This window comes from Etheostoma cragini, chromosome 17, assembly GCF_013103735.1.
Source record: "Etheostoma cragini isolate CJK2018 chromosome 17, CSU_Ecrag_1.0, whole genome shotgun sequence".
NCBI lineage: Eukaryota > Metazoa > Chordata > Actinopteri > Perciformes > Percidae > Etheostoma > Etheostoma cragini.
The window spans coordinates 9,064,866-9,088,884 of record NC_048423.1 but is presented as its reverse complement, the minus strand read 5'-3'; the positions used below and the strand labels follow the sequence as shown (position 1 = coordinate 9,088,884).

Here is a 24,019-nt window from a genome sequence, read left to right as displayed (position 1 = left end):
GGCTGACTTCGGCAATCCATCACAATGAGCATCATGTCTGCATTTATTTTTGTCAAACTAAATGTATTGTTATGTGGCGACAGAGTGCAGCCTTTCCACATCAAGCTGCACTTAAAACTGTGTTACCCTGCAACAATAATGTAACTTTGACAAAAATAAATGTGGACATGATGCTCATTGTGATGTATTGCCTCACAGAACAACAAGTTTACTGCACCGAAATTTATGAAACCAGTGGCTGCATGGATGGTTGAAAAATGATTCGATGTAAGTGATAAAATGTAAAGCACTTCATAAAAGATATGGAGAATGAGTGATAATGCAAAGTAGTTTTGACTTTTAGCCTATTGTATAAGAGATTTTGTATCTCAAACAAAAAAGTAAAGGAAAAGAGTACAGCTCCAGGGAGACATCTGTGGAAGTGTAAGTATCTGTTTACTTTATATTGATTACAGCACACATACCTCTGTTCTCCAGATATCCTCAGGTCAGAGAATTCTTTAGTAAAGAAATTAACAAGCTGAGGGTAGTGGCTCTGATTTTAGTTAACATATTCATTGATTTACAGTGAATACTAATGTTTGTCTTCACAAGACATGGCACAATGTCTTTACGCTTTTACTTTCCTTTTTTTCAGTTAGTTTATTCTCCTTTTTTTTTTTTAACAGGAAAATTGGATAGCTGACAGCCCCGTAAGCTCTCTATCAAACAATTAAATCCTAATCATTTTCCCTGTGCTTTTTTATTTTATTTTATTTTTGTAAGTAGTTTTCTGCACATGCTCAAATAATAATGGCAAAGTGTTTCTTGGTCATTTTGAAAGTTTGATGTGAATTATTATTTTTATTCCTTCTTAGGCATCTGATGAAAAAAGATTCCTGTTATCAGACTATGTAAAATTATAGTGGAACACTAAGCTACACAAACTCCTTTACTGTTCATGTGAAAAGGGAAATAGACAAAGAATTAGAGATAATTTAGGATGATTGCAGTAATAAATGGGCAAACCAGACAATGACTACCAAAATTGAAACCAGCTTTTTTATATTGGCAAGAAATTGCAAACAAGATGATGAATACAGCTTAATAGTTCTTTTGTTACATTGTACCAGGGCACAACCCTGGATAAACCCATGGCACAGGATACTATTGTTGAAATAACTTGTAAGGAGGAATTGACTTTTATCTTAAGCCTACAATGTGAAAAATATTTAAAATGCTGGAAAAATATACATATATAAGTGTGTGTGCCTATAAAATGTAACCTATATACGTCACTAAAGGTAGAACTTCTGTACAAGGATTGTGATGCCCATGTCACGCTTTTATTTATCAAAGAAAATCACATTGTAGTGAGCATCTGCCAGGGGCTGTTAAAATGATTTGATGAGACAGTACCTGATCCAGGTGTGCCCATTTTTCATCAATGGCTCTGTGTCTTGTTCTCTTCTCGGGCACAATGAAAATCTCTGCTGTTGTTGGTAAACCTGGAAGCACTGTGACCAGGAGCTGATCCTGATTGATTCCTGTGACCTTTAATAACAACAACAAAACCTCATTATAAACTTTTTTTTAATTGAGAGTGTTTGAAGGGCTACTCCATGCTTTGGCCCTGTATTAATGAGTAAATACTGCTGGCTCTCTGCTTCATACATCATTTGCCTAAGTACCAGTCACTGTCAAGATATACTCCACAGATCAACTGAAACATGCAAGTTCACTTTGACTGTCTTTGGTAAAGGCCAGGGCTTTTAGTGGATTTATGCAGTAACCAGAGGTCTCCTGTCAGCTTCCTGGTGTAAACCATGGTAATATCTGACAAGACAGAAGGTCAAAGTGAATGTTTCATACTGAGGGCTACTGTAGGATATATATAGAGCTCAGAATCCAGGTCTTTTACATAACCTGCTGCTTTTTCGACATCCCCACAGTGTCTGAGAGGTGAAACAAGATGCAATTGACCACAGTTGGGCTCTCTTTAATTGAGGTTTTGGTGTTCTCTCCAGACAATGGCATTCAGTTCTTTAGAGAGCACATGGAAACTGTCACAGTAATGCTTTTACTGCCCTTTAGTGTTTTGACAAGTTCAGTTAAAAGCTGGTGATAATGATTTCAGGTGATATGCCATGTCAGCGTGCAGAGGTTTACAACTAATTACAGTGAGTGAGGCTAAAGACACTGCAAATAGAGGAGAGCGACGCTTGACACAAGACCACACGCATACATTACAAACACAGCATAACCAAGAATGGAAATGTCAATGGTTCACTAGCGGGATACTTGCAGCTTTCATTCCGGGCTAGTGCACATCTTCTAACTGCCAGAATCTGAATGAGTTCAGTGTATTCTTAATTGTGTTACAACCTTTATAATAAAAACTAGCAGCTCAGGAACTGACCTGAACCATGGAGCTCTTCACCACTCTGCCAATGTCCTCTCTCCACTCAGACACCCCGGGGTTCAGCTCGTCCAAAGTAGAAGAAAAGGCCAAAACGTGTGACCGGAAATGATCTGAAATGCAGGCAGAGATCAAATTTAGGCCTAATAAGATACTTTGACTAACAAAGTACTGTACAGAGTCAATTCGGTTCTAGTCAGAAAATTTGAATTAAATGGCTTAAATGTGATTGCCAAATTGTAAATTGAGTAAGATAAAGAAGCATAGGAGCAGAACAGAACATTTGTCTGTCTCACAGTTCATACATGTTGATGTGATTTATTCTTTAACAGTTTGTATTGTATATCCCAGAAAAGGTGCATAAGGTTAATGGGGAAATGTAGGAGTTCCCATGATGAAATATATTAACCTCCTACTTTTGGCAACTAGGAAATGCATTATTACTATAACTCATCCATCAAGATCAAAGACAAGCCTCAGGAATTTTATATAATATGGCATTTTAAAATTAATTTTGAAAACATTTTGAAAATATAATGGTCCATGTTGTATGTGCTTCTGTTTGGATGGTTCAATTTAGATGTAATTCCTTAATAACCTCAGTGATTGGGGATGTACTAGGTTTATCTGTTGTGAGATTTGTCTCATATATTTATATTTAATAATGACACAAATAAAGACAAATAATGTTTACGGTTAAAAAGGGTTAAGTTTCAACTCTAAAGATAATTTAATGCATACATGTAGTTGTGAGACTGTGTGATTTCACAAGCTACAGTCAAAATATGAAGAAATGAATAAAACATTCTTTTTTTTTTAAAGGCCTCGATATTGACCATGAAGGCTTATCCATAACCATGTAAACAGCATCTTAACAAAACAATTCCTGTCCACTTAGTTGAGCTTTCAGCCAAATCTCATGGCTTACATCAGTGACTTGGAGTTTGCTCCATATACAACAATGTGATAAAAAAAACTAAACCATCACCATGACAACTAAGCAAACTCCATCCAATAATGAAGGGCACATAAGCTCTGGACAAACCAAGTACGGAGACACTGTGATAAAACCTTTTTTTATTGAATGACTTTGAAAATTTATAAAAACCTTTCAATTTGAAGACACTCCATAGTTTTCCATTCATATTTATGTTAAGAGGCTGTCTATGTGGATTTAGTTTACCATAAACAGCCAGAGTCATTTGATCCTGATGGACAGTATTGCCAACTGAAGCCTGAACGGTGACAGTGTGCCGTCCCTCCTTGGAGAAAGTGAAGGATATTGCTCCGTCCAGAGTCACAACCGGCTGAAAGGCAAAGAGAAGCAAAAAACAGAAACAACAGAACTACACAATAAACAAGGAAACTTCAGACAATACAGCTATACAATCTCCAAGGGGAATGTAAGGCAGTTTGTAGTGCAACCACATTTATACACACAGACCACAGTGTGCATAAATATGGATGTATCTTATGTTTTTCATCTAATCATGATGTGGTGTATAATGTATGTATGTACATAATGATATATATATATATATATATTTTTATACTGTGGCTACAAATTGCCTTGGAAAAGGACAATTAAGAATCTAAATGGTGCATACCTGAAACCAGTTCTAGATTTAAATGAGAGAAAGATGTGAGGTATTTTGGAAGCAGGGATTTCTGAATGAATAACATGAGATGGCTATGTGTGACTTGTGAATCAATCACACCATTCAGTAAACAGGCTGCATGGTAGAGAAATAGAAAGTAAGGCTTACCTCCGTTTTGTTGTTAAACCACCAGTAGTAGGTGACTGTTCCCACATTCCTGGGACTTAACACTGTGGTGAGGTTGACTGCTTTGTTCTTGACAACCACCGAAGGAGCCAAGAGCTGGACGTGTTCAAGCTGACCTTTAAAGAGAAAACATAAACACTACAAATTAACACCTTTTGTCACATTATGGCTAAATAATGCTTCCATGAAGCAATATTTTGGCACAATGACTGCCCGGAACACACTGAGCATATACCGGTAGATAAGACAGTGGATTGCACTGTGGGAGTATTTTGACTGTGTGTCTGTGGATGTTTTGATGTTTCATTTGCTGCCATGAAAATATCACCATTGGAATCCATTATAATGAGCTGACTTCAAACTGACCGCAGCTGCCCTTCTCTTTCAATGAGAATACATCAAACAGCCATCTTTTACGCCTAAATGGGGTTAGTGACACTCAAAACTCAAAAAAGATTTTGAATGTAGTCTCTCTTTAATGAGCCAATTTGAACTTACAGAAGAATCGTTTGCTAAGGCCATATACTTTATATTATTAACAGTCTATGGTTAAGGCCCACAAATTGAAGTATTTTGACTTGGGTGTTAAATGGGATAAAGGATCAAGTGTAGTCACTTTATGATATCAAAGGTCCCATGACATGGTGGTTTTTGGATGCTTTTACATAAACCTTAGTGGTCCCCTACTACTGTATCTGAAGTCTCTTTCCTGACATTAAGCCTTGGTCCAGAATTTAACGCCACTAGAGCCAGTCCCACAATGAGCTTTCCTTAGGACGTGCCATTTCTGAGTTTGTAACTCTATGTATTGGGGGCTCGGTTAACACCTATTGGCATTTCTAGCCACTGTGGGACCATAGGCAAGCTAGGAGGATACATATTAATGTAAAAAAAACTCATAAAGTGAAATTGTAAAAAAATTGGTAAAAATAATAATAATAATCAAAGGGCCTGTTTTCAGGTTTTTTTTTTAAAAAGAAGACTAATCATATAATTGTTTATGTTTTAGCAACAACTTTTAATTGACTCATTTGACTTATTATGACTCATTATTTGACTCACAGGAGACGTGGAGGTAGAGAATAACCCTGTCAAAGCCCAGAGTGTTGGTAGCTGTAGCAGAAACTTGGTAGATGCCAACTTTACTGTAGATATGCTTGACCCCGTCATCAATGGAGCTTATGTTTACATACGATATTGCTGTCCCGTCACCAAAATCCACTGTTATACTTGTCATGGAGCTTAGACCCTTCGAAAAGAAAACAAAATACTCACATCACTCACACTGTAGCCTCAGTTAATAACAGAGGGCATTTCCATAATATCTACAAGAAGGCGGTCAAGTGGTAAATCATGTCACTGCATCTGTATTTGATACACTGGTGCTCCAGCCTCTGTGCTACGTTGCTGACAGCATCTCGATATACAGATAAAACACTAAAGAAAAAGCATGCAGCTTAAGTATCACCCTGTAATACACACACTACTGTTGTTTCGATAAAGTGAAGCCAGCACCTCTTCCAGAAAGACCAAGAAAGTGACATTCCTCTCCAGTGTTGCTACGAGTGTTCCCTCACTGGTGAAGAGCTGGAGGCCCCTGGGGGCCTGACTGGGACACTTTTGTAGTCTGGGGCTGTACTTCAACAGCATTACCTCCGTGCAGTTGTTAGACAAAGTCCGTCGATATCTGGAATTCATTTAAGACCCCCAAAAGACACAAATGAGCACCACATGCAAAAAATGTGCAGTATAAGTATATATAGTAAAAAGCAGATATTTAACACATGCACACACAGGGAGATATTCATAAGAGATGTAATCTTTTTGATCTATGTCCCAACAGCTTTACCAGATGAGCTCAATAATCTTTTTTATCAACACCAGCCTTCAGTTACAAATGTGTCCATGTTAGTAACACTATTAATTATATAAAAATTAATATTTTTACAATAGCTATTGTGAAAACTGTTGACGTTTCAACTATTTCTCCATTACTTGCTAACTAGTTTTCAAACACTCAATTGCAGCATTTAATGTTAATTCTGCTTCTTTGGGCAATTTGGGTTCTGACTTTCTTCCAATCTTCCTCCTTCCAGCTGTTTTGAAGGTTAGGAGCGTTTCATGGATAGGGTATAGTATGCAAGTAACCATTCTCACACAGCACAGCAGGTGTTTTTCAGGAAAGTTGAGTTTGAATGTAACCAACAACATCTTTACAGCCACTACTCCCTTTGTTTGTGTCAATACAATGCATTCAGGTGTACCCTGTGGTGTTGAGGAAGCTGTCCCCTGTGATGCAGTCTCGAGATGTTGCTGAAGGAATGAACCAGAAAGCCCGAGCGCAGCTACCATCAATCTGCCTCTCAAACCCGTAGTCGCTGTTTTAGTTGGAGCAACATGTACAGAAAGAGATACACTGAGTTATTGAGAATAATTTTCATTGACATCTCAAATATAATTACTCAGCTCAAACTGAATTATACACAGTAAGTACACATCTACTGTGACTGGAGGTGTTCTTGCCTCAAGAAAACCTTTCATAGCACAGCAGCTCAGAGTATTTGAGATTTTATGTTTTGTGTAACAAACCTCAGAAGAAAAAGGATTATGCATGTTTACACAAACAATAATTATACTTTGAGAAAGTCAGAGGGATCTGTCAGATTTGTTTCGTTGTGATCAGTGAAACAGTCTCAGAAATGTTGGAAAGTGTAATATGCCTTTTAGTAATGAAGAGGTGTTAAGCGTGAAAAGGTGTGAGACGGAGTCAAGTAATACAGAAGTGTAAGAAGTTCTGAACTGAAGTGGCACTTGTTAGACATGCTTAGTATATAATATTATAATGGTTCAAGAGTGATGCATTAGTTTTATCCATTTCATTCAAATCTATTCAAGTGCAATTTATATGATTAAAAACATATTTAGAAATGCATTTAGGGAATATTTTATGCATATTGGGATATTAAATACAACCACAATCGTATATGAAGATTATTCATCCCTAAGAGTTAAAACAACTGAATGTTTTTAACTCATAGTACTAACTTACATCCTAAATAAATAGAAACACAACACAATAACAAATTACAATATACAACTCTACAAACACTCTTTTGACACTCTTCTGACAAAGTGTTGTGCATAGGATTTAATAAAGTAAAAAGAGAACTTACCACTCAAAATCTGCCTCTGTGCACGGGCAGGAGTCTGACATCTGGGAAATGTACTGATTTCTAGCCTTGACACATAGAACGTTTGCTTTCAGTTTTTGGAAGATTCTCTTCATTCCCATGATGCACACTTCGCCCTGTGATGATTAATGCATCATAAGCGTTTGTAAGATTCTCTTTACTTTTTTCATCTTGCTTTTATTGTGTGACTGAAACAAAGAGATTCACTTGGGTTTAATCAGCAAGAAGCAGCAAGATCCTCTTACCTCATTGTGTAACTGCCATGTCATGTAATCTTCAGATGTGCATTGTTGTTGGAAAATGGACCGGAAGTCAATTTTAACAAGTTGCCACTCAGATCGATGACTAAAATGACCAAATATTCTGCACAAACAAGACAGAAATATAAGGTCAAAATATTGGGCATTAGAAGGCAGATTTAAAAAATAAAAATCACTCCACTTTGGGTAAATTAAATGCAATTTTTAATCCATATTCCTCTGTGGTTTAAAGAAACTCCTCTTCATCTTGAGCTTATGAAACCCTTTTAAAACCAGATTAAATAAATAATGACCCAGTGCAATAATTAACAATCTAGAAACACATGAGCGCTTTATGGCTCTTTCATATCTTACGTCATTATGAGGGTGTCCTCTCCTGGCTCCCCCAGCACCCCGTCAACATAGAGCGGAGAGGAGGTGAAGCTATATTTGTCCCAGTTTCTGCCCTCATCAAAACTCAGCCTGAGGGAGAGAACAATGGTTTGATCAAAGACAGACCAGCCACAAATAGAGTTGAATTCAGTAAGAAAATCCTCAGCAGAAAAGCACTCTGAGTCCTTGTTTTGAAGATTGAGTACAGTCTCTAAAAAGATGCAGTACACCCTTGGAGAGCCTTACCAAATGTGTCTAATTGGCAGAGGTGTGTGTCGGATGGCCACCAGAGACCCTCCTTGATTCAGGAAAAACACGCTGTACTCTTCCTGAAAAACCTGCAGACACGACCAGCTTCCACTTATCACACCAGAGAATCATTCAAGTCGACATAAAGTGTGCACCGATGACAACATTTGGAACATGCATACTACACCTACACAGTAAACAAGTAAAAATCACAAGTGTTCTTTACACAAGAGTTTTAGTTGTGTGAATAAACAACAGCATCAAGCAAGCGCTGCACTTTGTTAATTTTTGTTGTCTTAAGAAAAGAAAAATCGGTATGCTCCTTTTGGTTTATTTGGTTTACAGATCAGAGAAGCTCATGTCTTCACAATGCTGGCTGTCAAACCTCAATTCTTTATTACTTTGCCATCATGGTATCACCAAGAACTGAAAAGCAAGATCTTAAAATTGGTACTAAAAGCTTAGTCAGAGTCCTATTCTTTTTCAGATAATGCCGGACTAAAGTCATGTTTTTTACTTTGTTTTCTAATACATTGAGGAAAAGACAAAAATGATCACAGAAGCTTTTAAGAAGTTCAACAACGTTATTTATACAAGTATTGGTGCAGAAACACAGGTATTCTTACACAATCTTACAGTTATCATACTATACCTCTCTCCAACTGTTTCCAGCATCAGATGTGATGAAAATACTGACATTATTACTGGTCAGCTCAGATCCAACTACACCTGAACACAAAGGGTAGAACAGCACTATTTTCAGTATTTATTCTGGATGGACATGGAACACATGTGTAGAAAAGGTTGATTTCATTTTATTCTGAAAACTGTTGTTGGCTTAGAAAGACTGGGAAAAGAACAAACGAACAGTTTTGAATGAGAGTGCTGAGGGACACATTTGAGGACCATCATTAAGGCTGAGAGCAAAACAAATAATCTCCTCACCTGACGCTATTATAATTCCTGGAGCTGAATCTTTGCTGACAATGTTTCCCGAGGTGTAAGGATTCTCTGACACATGAAGGTGTAGATGCAACGAACAGTAAGGCTGCCAAACACAAACAAAAGGAGATCAGTTGGCTGAAGTCAAAACGTGTAATAGAAGGTTTGATAATGACCTGGATCACATACAATATTAGGCTTCATAATGACTGACTTATGAATTGATTGAGAATCTATCATTATTTGAAATAAATTAATAATTGTCTTGTTGTCTAAGAAAAAAGTAAGAGAGATCTGGTAAAAGAATTTTGAACAATTAAAGAAGAAAGGTTTTCACAACAAGAAACATTACATGGATAAAATCATCCACCATCAAGTCTCTGAGTTAAAAACTGAGTTAGGGTATCTTATGTTGGAAGCTCAATATGGAAGTATCCCTTTGACTCTGATACATGTGTTTTTTCACATTTTATTTAGTTATTATTATTATAGCTAAAACATCTTATGAGTGTATGCACAGTACATTAAAATGCAGTCTAGATGATGGGACATGTTCATAGGACTTGTATTGGACTCATAAAAGTTGACAAAGTGGCTTTTTTACATGTTATTTATGGATAAGAATGCCCTCTGTGTAGGATTGTAGAATTGTATTAATTTTCATTTTAACTTTTCTTTCAAATGAATAAAAACAAAAACTTAACTGTCATCCCTCTTGATTGTTAATGAATGGTGACATAACTTTCTTACTGACTTAGTTTAATAAATAATCTAATAAATACTGTTTAAAGAAGTGCTACTGTACTGCACACCAGTGCACTAAAACATCGTAATAATTATGATATCATGTTATGTTACACATAGAGAATTTTACAATTTATGATAAAATCCTCACTAAACTATTAGACTATGACTACCATGACTAACATATTTTATGAAGACAATAGAAAATTGTTAATAATATAATTTTTGGATTCATAATTACTAAAGGACAGTTATGTTGAGATTGGTGTTACCTTTAAATTGATATAGATATTAATTGAGTATGCCAAATTATTATTTGAAGGTCTTTTCAGTTATAGACATATTTCTGAACTATGTTGTTGTGATTTAGTTTGCACTCTTTGACAATAGCTTTGCATGATCTAGTTCTTTTTTTAAAGTTAACGGAAATCCAAATAAATAAATCTATCTCTTGTCAGTGGCCCACTTACTGGTTCACAATAGACCTTGTTTCCCTGGAGATCGGTTGTTGGAGCCTGAAGAAGACGCCAGTCTCTCCCCTTGTTGTATGTAATATAAGTTTTCACTTGGTTCTCAACAACTTTATTTGACAGGAAAACCCCTTTAATCCCAGCAACCTGTGAACATGAGAGACGGAGGGGGGTTGGGGGACAAATTTGAAAAAGAAAGGAAGAAAAACATATATTATTTAGTTAAGTAAAGCTGAAGGCTCCAAAAAAGTTTGGAGAGAATACGTTGTCAGTTTTACTGACAGGAAGCACTAGTTTGGACCATCTGTAGGACTCTCCTGAATCAAAACAACATATGGCACAGCCTTGAGATATTTCTTCTTCTTTGTATTTATGTGCACAGAGATGCTGAATTTCATGTTCAGCTCTCACTTGAATTCATAAATCTCTTCCATTTGAAGAGCACAGATCTTTGTCAAAGGAATAAATTACTTCAAATCTTCTACTGGACAAAGAAGCCAAATATTTCAGGGCATACAATGTGTGTGGAGGTCAGTGAGCAGTGAGAGTAACCAATGCTGATGGCTATGTTAGGTGTATGTTTGTAACAATGTGATGCTTTTACTGTTGGCTACAGATGAGGATAAGTAGAAGTGATGCATGTAGTGCAGTCACTGTGAATTTCATAGCACATTTGTCAACAAAGATATAAAATGTTCCGGGCACAAGTTAAAGCAGATATTTTCCCTGCATTGTGACTATGCGCTTTAAGTGACACAAGAGATTCCTAAACTTGCGTATAGATGGTACATTACCCAAAGACCAGCTAAATGTTTTTTTGCGACAGCAATGTGACATGAAAAAGATAATAAAAGCAGACAGAAAGTGCATATAAGCGAGACACTCAGATGCAGCAGAATAAAATGTACCAACATCTGTTCCATTATGGTGAGAACACCCAAGAAATTTGAGCACGAGGTATAATTAAGGAAAGCATGGCAGAAAATCAAAATGAACTCTAAGCAAAGTTTTAGGCTGTCTTTTGGTACTTTACTTGTCAGAATCTCTTGTTATTGTTCAAGCTTCCAAACCATGAATTTAAATGTGTATGGTGCTCTTAGATGCAGTCTTCAGTTTCTTCTCAATATAAGTTGGACTTTAAATTTCATGTCACTGTGAGTGGACTAATGAATGAAGCCAAAAGGTATTTTACTAAAGTGTACAACTAAGCATTTTTTTCATTATTGATAAATCTGTCCAATGTTTTACTGATGAATCGTCTATACAATGTAAGTATATGTCAGTATAAGTTCTTAGGAACTTTATGCTCCTAAGAATATAAAGTGAGCTCTTCAAGTTTCTTCTCTTGTTCAGACCTGCAACAGTTGATCAACAGCATATACAGTATGTTAATAGTAAATGCATTGTTTAAGTCATTTATCAAACAAAGATACCAGCTTTTCTGCCTTTTTTCTGCTTTTCTTTCTTAACAAGATTGTAAACTGAAGAATTTAGGGTTTTGGACTGATGAAACAAGTTGTTTACATAAAGCAAGGCATTTGATGACATGAACCTGGCTCTAAAAAATTAGGATATGCAACTTCTATCAGTTCTGCCATTTATAGACCTAACGATTAATTAATTAATAACAAAAACTGAATAAAATAATCGTTACTTGCAGCCCCACTCTTGTCTGGCCAATAGTTTAAGATGATGATGAGATAATATAGTCAGAAAATTAATTTGAAATGAAACAAAACAGATAAAACAGCAAATCCTCAACTTTGAGCAGCAAATGTGAGAACCTGGAGCGACCAGATGTTTAGCTTTTTGTTTAATAACTGATTTAAATGATTACTCAAATATCAAAATGGTTGCTTATTCATTTTCTGTCAGTCTATAAACTTCATTACAGTGCTAATTAAATGTAATTCATATAGAGTATTCCAAGTATGGGCAGCATTGGAACATACATAATCAAAGTGTAGAATTGCACAAAGAGTCGAATTGCATTACAGATGATTTTGCATGTATAATTGCACTTTTATTATGAAGCATGTCAACTCATTGGTTTGATAGTTAACATTCATAAACACGACATATTGAACTATAAACTGCAGAAGTTTTATGAGTTGGACCAGCATGCCTGAATAACATAAAAACATGTGAAACAATGACTGATGACTGACATTGCCGCCGCCTACCTCATATAGGTCTATCATGATATTGCCCTCCGGTCCTCCACTGCTCACAACGTTTTCCAGCATCAGGGTGAAGAACAGCCCTCTGGACTCAGACATATATAGGTTGTAGGAGTCATTCTGATGCCAGTCTTGAATCGCTGCCACCACCTGGTTGTCATCTGTGCTGATTATCTGCAAGTCCTAAATATGTGAAATTAATGAGAACTGTAGATGCCAATAAGGCTTTAAGAATGTATTCAAATGAGTTTTCTCAACAAAAACAGTGTGAATCTGCATATTAGTGCACACATATTGGCCACAGAGCTGGAGCAGCAAGCTAGCAGTTTGTCACTTCTTGACATCATTCAGTCAGGATCAGCAGAGATTAGACCTCAAACGTTTCATGCCATGCACTAAAAATTAAGACAGGCTCCATTTAGTTTGACTGAATCCCTTATCCAAAGTGAGGTGGGGTAGGGGATGTGTGTCCTTAAGAACGTTTTCACAGTCTACATGGACGGATGGACATGATCAAAACAACACTGTGGGCACTAAATCTGTTGTTGTGACACAGTCTCTAAAACCACTAAGCTATCTTGCTGTGCTTTTAGTAAATGATATTGAGTGTGGAACACTGTTTTTGTGCAAATGCAAAATTAACTTTTCCTTAAAAAGCATTATTTTGGTGTTGTGGGGAAACTGCAACTCTAAATTAATATTTTAGGTAAAGATCTGTTGATACAGGCGGGAGGGCAACTGATTAAAAACTGTGCGTGGGTCTTAAATAAACACAAGATCTGAAGAAGTAGGCTAGTCATGTATAACTGAATCAATTTTCAGGAGGATAATAATGTGGGAGAAACAATTTAATGCATTTGTCAGCAGACATTTTCATTAACTGGGAACAACCGTACTTTTAGTCAACCTTCACTAAGTCATCAAGATACCACAAATAAGCCTGAAGAAATCTTTAACAGTAAAATAAATGCTGCACTTGTTTTACTGTTTGTTCTTCTACATGTGCTCAACTCACAAAACTGCATCCCTTCCAGCCTTACCTTTGGCAGAGTGTACTTGGGAAGCTTCATTGGGTAGAAAGAATGTCTTTTATAGGACACATAATGGACAGACCGGCCACCTACTGGCACCTGGAAAAGCAATATAATACAATTTGTACTTCAATCCAATTTCAGGTAAATATTCTTAAACTTCACTGTTTACAATGACTGTTTGCAGCATGTATCAAATAATTTAAGCCACCATCAAAACTCAGGGTTTGATGTTGATGTATTAGGATGTTGTGCATTATGCAGAGTGCAGTTGTAGTATAATACACAATGTTGTGATTTCAATTATATGCCATCCTTTCCCAGGATAATGGCCCCTTTTAGTTAATGAAAAACATGGCTGTACATTAAGATGCGATTGAATGCAGTGGTTTTACAGCTTTTAATTGTCTTTTAATGAAGCCAGACCTTGCAATAAAAACCCACCTGGATGAAAACGTATTCATCCTGAACCACCAGGGAATTAGGGATGATAAATCCAGGGAAAGGCTTGCCCTTGTTTCCATCAGAGCAATTCTGAAGTTTACAAGTTATGTACTGTGACCCTGTGGGTAAGCAAGAAATAAGTGCTAAAAAGATAACAAAGAGAAAAACAAACTTCATTCTGTAGTCCCCAATCAAGGTTTAGCTTATGCTAATGGTATTAAGTGAGCCATAGAAGCAACATTTAAGGGGCCAATCCTCATTCTCACTAACAGATAAAGTAGAGACAGAGTTGTCCCAGTGTGTTAGCATCAGCCAAATGAGGCGGTCTCCCCAGGGACAGGACATTAACACACAAGGCCTTATGGAACTTCCCCCCTCTCAGCACTGTGGCCAATAAAAAGAGCTAAGTCACAGCCTGGACCTTGAAAAATGAATTAGCTTAATCATATAAAGAGTCTTCATGCAGCCAATTCAGATGGGGAGGCAAGTTTTAGTACAGCAAAAAAAAGCTCTCACTCGTGTTTTTTTGTTTGTTTGTTTTTTAATTACGGTATAAGAATCATAACAAATGTTGCTAATTTGACATGAAATCTGTTTAAAATTCTGACTAATCTTTCTGTGTGTCCAAGGGAACAACATTTTATTACTCACGTCCATCAGAGACACTGATCTCCAGGTGAATCATTCCTTGCTCTTTGTCTAAACCAAGTCTGGACCTGTAAAAGTATGACAAATATGTAAGAAAAATAAGATTTCTGCTGAAGAGTAAGTGTCCGCTAATGACAACATTGTGTGCATTAATCATGACCTGCTCACATGAGTAACATTTTATGGTAAGGGTACATAAATTATCATGAATGTATGCATGAGTTAAAGAATGAAATAGCATGAATTAAATCATGTATTAATTTATGAACTTTCAGGAATGCATATATAAGTGGTGTAGTCTAGATTTCTGACAGTGGTACCTGTTGCTTATTTAACTGAATTAAATGACAAAACTAACATGAGCTTGCTACTACATTATACTTGTAGATTTAAGAGTAAAATGAAATATGTTTGACATAGCAATTGCAAAAGGCTGTTTAAATATGTTAAACTAGCTAGTTACTATAGGGCTTCTATAAGGGTTTTACACACAATCTAAGGGATTCATGAATAGCTGGTGCAACCAAGTCCTAAAGTGGTGAAGGTATCCTGTTCAGAATAAAAAAATCAAAAATTTGAGAAAATGTAGAGTAACTATTTCTATATACCAGAATCATATGTTTTTGTCTTATCCTTTTCATCATCTCGTGATCCCTTTAGATTTATCTTGGAATGCCGGGTTTTGACAACCAGGATGGGAACTTCTGCAATGCCTTTTCAAATAGTTGACTTGGTTACAAAACTATTGTCTTGTAATTTTAACTTTCTTGTTATTTATTTTGATCATAAGGCATTGAGGCAAAAAAAAAGCTTTATCAACTATTTTGCTTCTCTCCCAAGGCATATTTAATAAAGTGACAATGTGGAAATAATTATAACAAAAACAAAGATTTTTTTTGAAAACTGTTAAAACTCATAATAAATGCATTTAACTCACAGTACTAGTTAGTTTTTTAAGTCATCAAGAGTGCAATATTTGTGGTTTACATTAGATTGAATGTGTAAGGGGACAAGGGAAATACAGCTGTGATCTTAATTGCTCTCTCAGCAGCGGTAACACAACAACTGTATCTATAAACACTGGCCTGACAGACATTTGACCTGCACTGTACTTTATGGGTAAGGTGCACTTAGCCATTTCATTCACTTTCAATAGAGATCATTTATGACGTGCAGAACCAAAAGAGTGAACAGTGTGCCACTTGTTGTATTAATAGCAGCTGTTGTGACAGAAGATGGGTTTCTTCTCATTTTCCAAACTGTGTCTGAACTATATTATAAAAAGCCCACGTCCTGCTTTCCTCAGCACTCTGTAATTGCCTCACAGCTCCATCTCTTTTAATGGACTTTCTGTCAAATACTTCATCCAATTCTATCAGGGAAAAGCAGCGCTTGCTCTTAAATAAACCCTTGCAATTTTACACAGTGTTCCCCCATAACTAACACATACCAGTATGACTGCCTAGCACGGATGGCTTTTAACATGTTTTTGTAAATCATGTTTGTCAGAATTTTTCAGAAAAGATGAGTAGTGGATGTGATGTAATACATTCTTTCATACTTGATATCTGATGTGTGGGAAGCGGGTTTTTTCCCTGCCATGTTTTGTTTGATTTATTTCTAAGACAAGAGGAAAGGCATATGTGGACATCAACCATTTTGTCCTTTGATTGATCATGTTGTAACGCTCAAACTTCAGGGAGATGCTAAATGATATTCAGATACCATTGTCCTTAATTAGCACATATGTCCAAGCTATAAATAATTATTGGAATTGCATGGTATACAGTATATCAATGACTTGTGAATATGCAGCTCACTAGAAACTATTTATCTGGGTTAGTGATGTGAAGTCTTGATTTGCTATGAGTCATTATATATTTGTAATATTTATGAAAACTCAGTGCAAATTTTTTCTGATGTATAAGGCAAGATAGTCTATTGGTGTTTGGTACAAACTTAAATTATGAACATATTCTCTCATGGAAAACAACCGCAGCTTCGAGAAGCCCTATGTGAAGCAGGAACTAACTAAAAGTCAAAGAGCTCTGCGGGAGCTCAAGTACATTACCATTAGCTACAAAAAAGGGTTTCCCTGCAGAGAAAAGGCTTTGTTATGTGATTTAGGTGAGCCGGAAAATAGTTGATCATGTATTATTGCTTAGTTTTTGATGATTTACTATTTTTCTTCTCCCAAGTTTTTCTGGATGGATGATTATATAAAAATACTTTAAAGTACTTTTTGTTTTTTCATTAGTCCATGTCGGCTGTGAATTTGTGTTTTTATTGCATGGCACAATAAACAACAACAAACCACACACAATGAGAGAGTCACTAACTCTTGTGGAGTTTATATATTACTCTTTAACCACCTTAAGAAAAGAGTTTTCATGCATCCACCTTCCCTTTGAGGATACAAACATCAGCCTCATTAAAAAGGAGATGGTCCATGTTTTGTCTGGTTCATCACCCCTTTTCTAAACTGATTTTTCTTGATTATAACATTGTTAATGTGTTGGTCGTTGTATTTCCCAGACCAATGCAAAAACATGTACTGTAGGTCATACCATCCTGCTTGATTAATCAGTGGTTCTGCTTTTTTAGTTATGTGTGAAAGGGATTCTGTCGCCAACAACTATAAAAAAACATTATAAATGAAATATTTATCCTGGGCCATAATCTCTGTAACAGCTAATAACGCTAAAACACTCTAAGAGACACCCAGACGCTCTCTGCCACATCACCACAGCGGCTTCTGTGCTATATACATCAAGTATCCTGCTCAATAAATTGGATATGATTTGATTGGTAATACTGTGATGTACCAACATTATCCTAACAATATTCCATTCCGCAGAACTCATCCAGTGGATGACATCTTAAGAAAAAAGAAAGAAAGAATGAAAGAAAGAAAAAGAATGAATGAAAGTTTAGTATGGTGGTTTAGCATTTTAAAATAAAAGCAATGGGATTAAAATGTGTCACAGGATTTCATTGACTCAATTTGTACATTACTGTAATCAGTGGTGTTAAGTAACTGCTCATTTACTCAAACGATGTACTTAAAGTGCTCATATTATGCTCATTTTAAGGGTCATAATTGTATTTAAAGGTTGTATTAAAATAGGTTTACATGGTTTAATTTTCGAAAAACACCATATTTTTGTTGTACTGCACATTGCTGCAGCTCCTCTTTTCACCCTGTGTGTTGAACTCTCTGTTTTAGCTACAGAGTGAGGCATCTCTCTTCTGTTCAATCATGTTGGGATTCTCACATGTGCAGTAGCGAAGGACTACAAGGCAATCAGAATCGGAATATGAGGGCATGCCATGCTTGTAGCTAAGTGAGCATTATAACGAGTTACAAAATTACGCACGTTTGTCACAGAGGTAAAGGCTGGACTACAAGAAAGTTGTTTGGAGCGGATTGGGAACAGGGTTTTCTTCTGGATGAAGTCCCTTTGGGGAGGACTTTGGGCTTTTTTCCTTTGTTAACCTTTAACATGCACAAAAAAGACATATAACCCAATAAATGAAAGGGAAAATCCAAAAAGCATATTATGAGCCCTTTAACTCCAATCTTAAGGTATTTGCACTTTTTTTACAGACATAATCTAAAAAGAAAATCCAGAAATCAAAATGTATGATTTTTTTACTATTTATTTGTATGATACAGCTGAAAATTAGTTTTTGAACACCTGTCTATCAGCTACAATTCTGACCCTCAAAGACCTGTTAGTCTCCCTTCAAAATGTCCACCTCCACTCCATTTATTATCCTAAAGTAGATGCACCTGTTTGAGGTCGTTAGCTGCATAAAGACACCTGTCCACCCCATACAATCAGTAAGAATCCAACTACTAACATGGCCGAGACCAAAGAGCTGTCCAAAGACACTAGAGACAAAATTGTACACCTCCACAAGGCTGGAAAGGGCTACCGGGACATTGCCAAGCAGCTTTGTGAAAAAAGGTCCACTGTTGGAGCAATCATTAGAAAATGGAAGAGGCTAAACATGACTGTCAATCTCCCTCTGACTGGGGCTCCATGCAAGATCTCACCTCGTGGGGTCTCAATGATCTAAGAAAGGTGAGAAATCATCCCAGAACTACACGGGAGGAGCTGGTCAATGACCTGAAAAGAGCTGGGACCACCATTTCCAAGGTTACTGTTGGTAATACACTAAGACGTCATGGTTTGAAATCATGCATGGCACGGAAGGTTCCCCTGCTTAAACCAGCACATGTCGAGGCCCGTTTTAAGTTTGCCAACGACCATCTACCGTAGATGATCCAGAGGAGTTATGGGAGAAAGTCATGTGGTCAGATGAGACCAAAATATAACTTTTTGGTCATAATTCCACTAACCGTGTTTGGAGGAAGAAGAATGATGAATACCATCCCAAGAACACCATCCCTACTGTGAAGCATGGGGGTGGTAGCATCATGCTTTGGGGGTATTTTTCTGCACATGGTACAGGGCGACTGCACTGTATTAAGGAGAGGATGACCGGGGCTATGTATTGCGGAAACAACCTTCTTCCCTCAGTTAGAGCATTGAAGATGGGTCGAGGCTGGCTCCAACATGACAATGACCCGAAGCACACAGACAGGATGACCAAGGGGTGGCTCTGTAAGAAGCATACCAAGGTTCTGGCATGGCCTAGCCAGTCTCCAGACCTAAACCCAATAGAGAATCTTTGGAGGGAGCTCAAACTCTGTGTTTCTCAGCAACAGCCCAGAAACCTGACTGATCTAGAGAAGATCTGTGAGGAGGAGTGGGCCAAAATCCCTTCTGCAGTGTGTGCAAACCTGGTGAAAAACTACATGAAACGTTTGACCTCTGGAATTACAAACAAAGGCTACTGTACCAAATACGAAAATTGATATATATATATATATATGCCTCACAGTATTTATACAGTATATTATATTTTTCAGTCAAACAGGGCAAAATACTTCTCATATTGACATTTTAAGCCATTTTGATGATAATACTTTTGTAATTTGACCTCAAAGTAAATGTAAATCTAATTACTTCTTCCACCACTTTTTAAAATTCCGTGATATTTCTTAAAAGTACACTTGGCACTCTAAACTTGTTATTAGGTTCAAATCTGGTGCAATAACATTGTTTCGTTGATATTCCTGTAAATGACCTGCTGACTGATCAAAAACATGCAATGTAAATGCAGTTTGTTTACTCATATTGTACCAAACCACTGTTAGCAGCAAAAAATAAACATGTTTTATGGAGCATGTAAATAGGTACAGTGAGGGAATTTCCCCTCTGTACAACTGCTGGGAACAGAAGGCTAAGAATACACTTGTACTAATGAATGTATAATTCTGTGTTTTTCTGTGTTTCAAAGTGCTTTTGGAACATATCAAATATTGCAGCATTTCTCTCCCAGGAAGACAAATGACTGATTGTTCATCTCACCAGTAGAATCTGTTGGGGACAACGCTGTCATGCACAAGCTGCCATCTCCTTCCAAATTCAACAGAGACATAGAGCTGAAAATGAGAGGACTGCATTAACAAAACGAGTTACAGTATAAAGAATAATGTTCCACGCCAGACTATCCAAGATAATTCCCTGATAAATTTCTAATTGTATTATCAAGAATCTGTCAAGATTTGTAGATTTTGTGGCATCAATGTATTGATTTTCTTTTAAATATTGTACTACTGAATGTATACTTTGTGAAAATGCATCTTTGATGAGAAAATGCATCAGTATAAATATGCATCACTGTATAAATACAGTGATGCAAAAAAATGGAAAAAGATTATTTATTATGATGCCTTGGAAAAGAGGGAAGTGGGGACTGACAAATTGGTCTTTGTATTCAAATCAAAGTGTCTCCTTCTTATAGTAAATCAGAAGGATTTAGGCCTAATTGGTGTTTAACTGCCATTGTAGTCTTTTTATTCCATTATGCTTGACTTCAAGCTTTAAGAAGGCCTGTCATCTTGCCATAATGATCAGGCTGCAATCATCTTAAGCTCAGAGCTTTACAAGGATAATCAACATCAGTTTGCCTTATCAAAGACGGGCAATCAGCAAAGGTAAAAATGAAACCAAACTAAAATTAATTTCAGCAGTTAAATTTAAAAAACAAAGAAACATTGAATTTAGCTTTTACAAAGTTGTGAAGGCAAAATTCTGCATGGCGTCTTTATTTGGAAACGCCGATGGTTCTCAACTAAGCTTTCATCTTCCTCCCAGCACCATTTATCTCACTTCTCAGACCTTGACTGTTTTACTCTCGGAAAATCAAGTCTTCCAATAGCATGCTGGGAAGGCCGAGTTTGACGTCTGTGGTGTTGAGTAAAGTAGGCAGCAGGGTTCTCACACAGAGTAATGAAGAGTGTGTGTTTATGCTTGCAAATTGTGTTTTTGTGTGAGCTTGTGGAGTTTTTGAGTGTGTCTTCCTTGTTAACTTTGCCCTGGGTTTTCTGGGACACATCCATTCAGAGTTAAGAGTCTGCAGCCAGACCTTATGACCTTTTTAGGGGAGTAGGTGATCAGCTGCTTCTATTTTGGCGACGGCAGCCTTGGCTTAAGTGGTAGATTTCTCTGACTATGTCCTGAAAGCTAGCAGTCGTTATCAAAATGGACTCCTTTGAACATGCTTACAAAGATATTTTGTATCATTTAATAGAGATATTCATTTTGTTGGGACCCAACAAGCTTGCAATATATAACATAGAATCGGACGGAAGTACAATCTAGCAGAACACTCACACCGAGCTAACATGTGCGTGATAAGCAGAAAGTGAACCACACATAACAACCCTTATTCACCAACCAGAGATATTTTTGAAGTTTTATTCTAGCTATTTCATGCATACTGACAACCACACATTACCTTTTGGTCGTGGCTGTAAGCCATAATCCAGTCCTCCTGCTCGGGGTGAAAAAGCAGGCTGAGAATATCAAAGGCTAAGCTGTGTTTCTGATAGGTCGCCCCCTCGTCAAGGCTAATGAGCAGGCTGCTTTCCACCTCCGGGTCGGTAAGTAACATGATCTGAGAAGAGACGTGAAAGGAGATGGGGGAATCAGCGGCCCACTTTGACAGCATCCATTCCACAGCGCTTATGTGTACTTGTGCGATACACTGCCTTAAACAAATGTATGGAGCAGTTACCTGCGGGGCTGCTATGTGGTATAAATGATAAAACTCTGCTGCACAGCGATAATAATTGACAGATGTTTTCAATGCAGGCAGGATTTTTTTTTACAAGATACTTACCTTTCTTTTGTTGTTCGGACTCACGTACAAGTAGCTCAGGATGGTTTTTGGCCCAACTTTCTCATTAAATTTCTCATAAGTGGTCCCATAATCAGTTGACCTAAAATTCAAATATAAGGATAAAGTATATAGGTTGCTGTGGAGATTAAAGGAGAACGGAGGAACATCTACTAAGATTAAGATGCTGATGGTATCATTAAGCATATCAAGCAAGCAGAAAATTGCAACAGCAGAAGTCATGAAGCAATTTTCTAGATGAATGGAGATTTTTTTAATTATCAAAGTAAACAAGAATATCCTGTGTGACATGCATTGAGGGGGGATGAGATATTTTTATTATTGATGTTTTGGGGTAAAAACATAATGTTTGTGATTTTTATGTGTCAGATCTCAAATGGAGAATTAGGTAACATATTTGCCTGTTGGCTGAATAAAAAATGAATGAATGTATGAAAATATTTTTGTAACTAGATATACCAAAAAATATAAATTGTCCTCCAAAAATGGCACTGCTTTCCTGACCTTATTTTAAAAATGTTTCATACAGCTTAAATTAAAAATAAAACATTTGTGGATTCCTGGTCTTTTTATAATTTTTACAGCCTCTTTCTTTCTTTATAGGAACTTCACATTAAATATTAAGTAATTATTGATTATTTAACCAGTGTAAACTGAGGATATATTTACTTCCTGATTGTTTGGAGTCTCACAGACCCCTGTATGTGTAAAAATAATGACAACTGTAATAACCATGTTTTTCTTTTGTTCTGACCTCATTAAAACCTAATATGTAGAAAGTATTAAAGTGGCAACCCTTTCCATTTCCCACTAACTGAGTTTGCAGATTAAACGTGCAATGGGGCACTTGTGTGCAGCAGAAACTATTTGTGAACAAAAGTTTGACATAGCATCACCTTTTGAGCTTATACAGTGAATCTGTTAGCAAAAAGTACAAATCCAGGGAGCAAAATTACCATTTGATTGTAGTTGTATGATGAAGGCAAGTCCATTACACATTCTGTTATGGCTCTGTTTTTAGTCTCCAACTCCAAAATACCAAGCTCTTTAGCTGCTAAATGCTATGTTCACCAGATGGTCGCTTAGTGTTCGTGTCTGCTGTTTGGTGCTAAGCAGGTCGTGTACACTTGGTTTTTAGAGCTTTTCACTGAACATCTGTATGTTAACTTGCAGCCCAAAACAATGCTAAGATGGCAGTATAAGTGAACCAAAACAGCAAAGTTACCAGCCGGACAGCACGACAAACTCACTGTTAGGCTGTGTTACATTCACATTGTCATTTGATACTTTATCATTATACAAATGTTGTTTATAGCTGCTTTAATGAAGGCGACAAAATCATAGAATGACCAAATATGTAATGTTTTACATGTAATATGGGCCATTTAGAAAAAAATATTAATTTTGTCTGCCAAAATTAATGTATAGCTACTATGTTTTTCTATACACCATAATAATGTAACTTGTGTTTAATTAGACAACACAGTTTTATCTACTGATCCTTATTAAAAAAAACTGTTTTAAAACTACAATAACATAAATTTCAAATAAACTTATTTTGAATTTAGTAATGTGTAAAAGTGCTAAACACTTCAGTCACATATATAAAGCAGATTAAAAGGCACTGCATTTAACCATGTGCATGTGTCATATTCTGTAGCAGATTTCTGACAATCTACAATCAGTTTGATATGTAATACCAGACACAAGATCTTACCTCCATAAAGAACTCTCTGTTACTCTGCCAGAGTTAAAGTCGTAGTACTTTGTCAACATGAGGATCACCTAAAAAACAGAATAAACAGATTATTTCCAAGGAGTAATATCATCAGTTCTGTGAACAGCAGCAATAAAGTGTCACATAAATGAAACAATAGAACTGAGTCCTCCCTGCACTTGTCTTTTAATCTCCCTGACAGACACAGTTTTATAAAATACAAACAAAACTGGGATGGCATGTCAACCCATTGCTTTGTTTGTCGTGAAGCTTTAAACATTGTGCATACTCTCTGAGGAAAAGATGACCACGAA

The 24,019-nt window shown here is 36.6% G+C and overlaps 1 protein-coding gene across 1 annotated transcript in view; it reads right to left on the bottom strand.

Annotated features, from left to right (window-relative positions):
- The window catches only part of LOC117960538 (VPS10 domain-containing receptor SorCS1-like), a 46,154-nt gene that overhangs the window by 8,376 nt on the left and 13,759 nt on the right, over positions 1-24,019 (bottom strand). Inside the window, exons 2-23 of the mRNA XM_034898482.1 lie at positions 23,706-23,773; positions 21,971-22,070; positions 21,587-21,745; positions 20,155-20,228; positions 14,717-14,781; positions 14,066-14,184; positions 13,631-13,720; positions 12,594-12,773; positions 10,411-10,557; positions 9,200-9,302; positions 8,907-8,983; positions 8,252-8,343; positions 7,988-8,095; positions 7,619-7,736; positions 7,356-7,489; positions 6,447-6,560; positions 5,698-5,869; positions 5,245-5,431; positions 4,165-4,298; positions 3,582-3,705; positions 2,399-2,511; positions 1,399-1,533 (exon numbers count right to left, since the gene is read on the bottom strand). Coding sequence (XP_034754373.1) covers positions 1,399-1,533; positions 2,399-2,511; positions 3,582-3,705; positions 4,165-4,298; positions 5,245-5,431; positions 5,698-5,869; positions 6,447-6,560; positions 7,356-7,489; positions 7,619-7,736; positions 7,988-8,095; positions 8,252-8,343; positions 8,907-8,983; positions 9,200-9,302; positions 10,411-10,557; positions 12,594-12,773; positions 13,631-13,720; positions 14,066-14,184; positions 14,717-14,781; positions 20,155-20,228; positions 21,587-21,745; positions 21,971-22,070; positions 23,706-23,773 — 2,613 coding nt within the window. The remainder of the gene's footprint in view (positions 1-1,398; positions 1,534-2,398; positions 2,512-3,581; positions 3,706-4,164; positions 4,299-5,244; positions 5,432-5,697; positions 5,870-6,446; positions 6,561-7,355; positions 7,490-7,618; positions 7,737-7,987; positions 8,096-8,251; positions 8,344-8,906; positions 8,984-9,199; positions 9,303-10,410; positions 10,558-12,593; positions 12,774-13,630; positions 13,721-14,065; positions 14,185-14,716; positions 14,782-20,154; positions 20,229-21,586; positions 21,746-21,970; positions 22,071-23,705; positions 23,774-24,019) is intronic.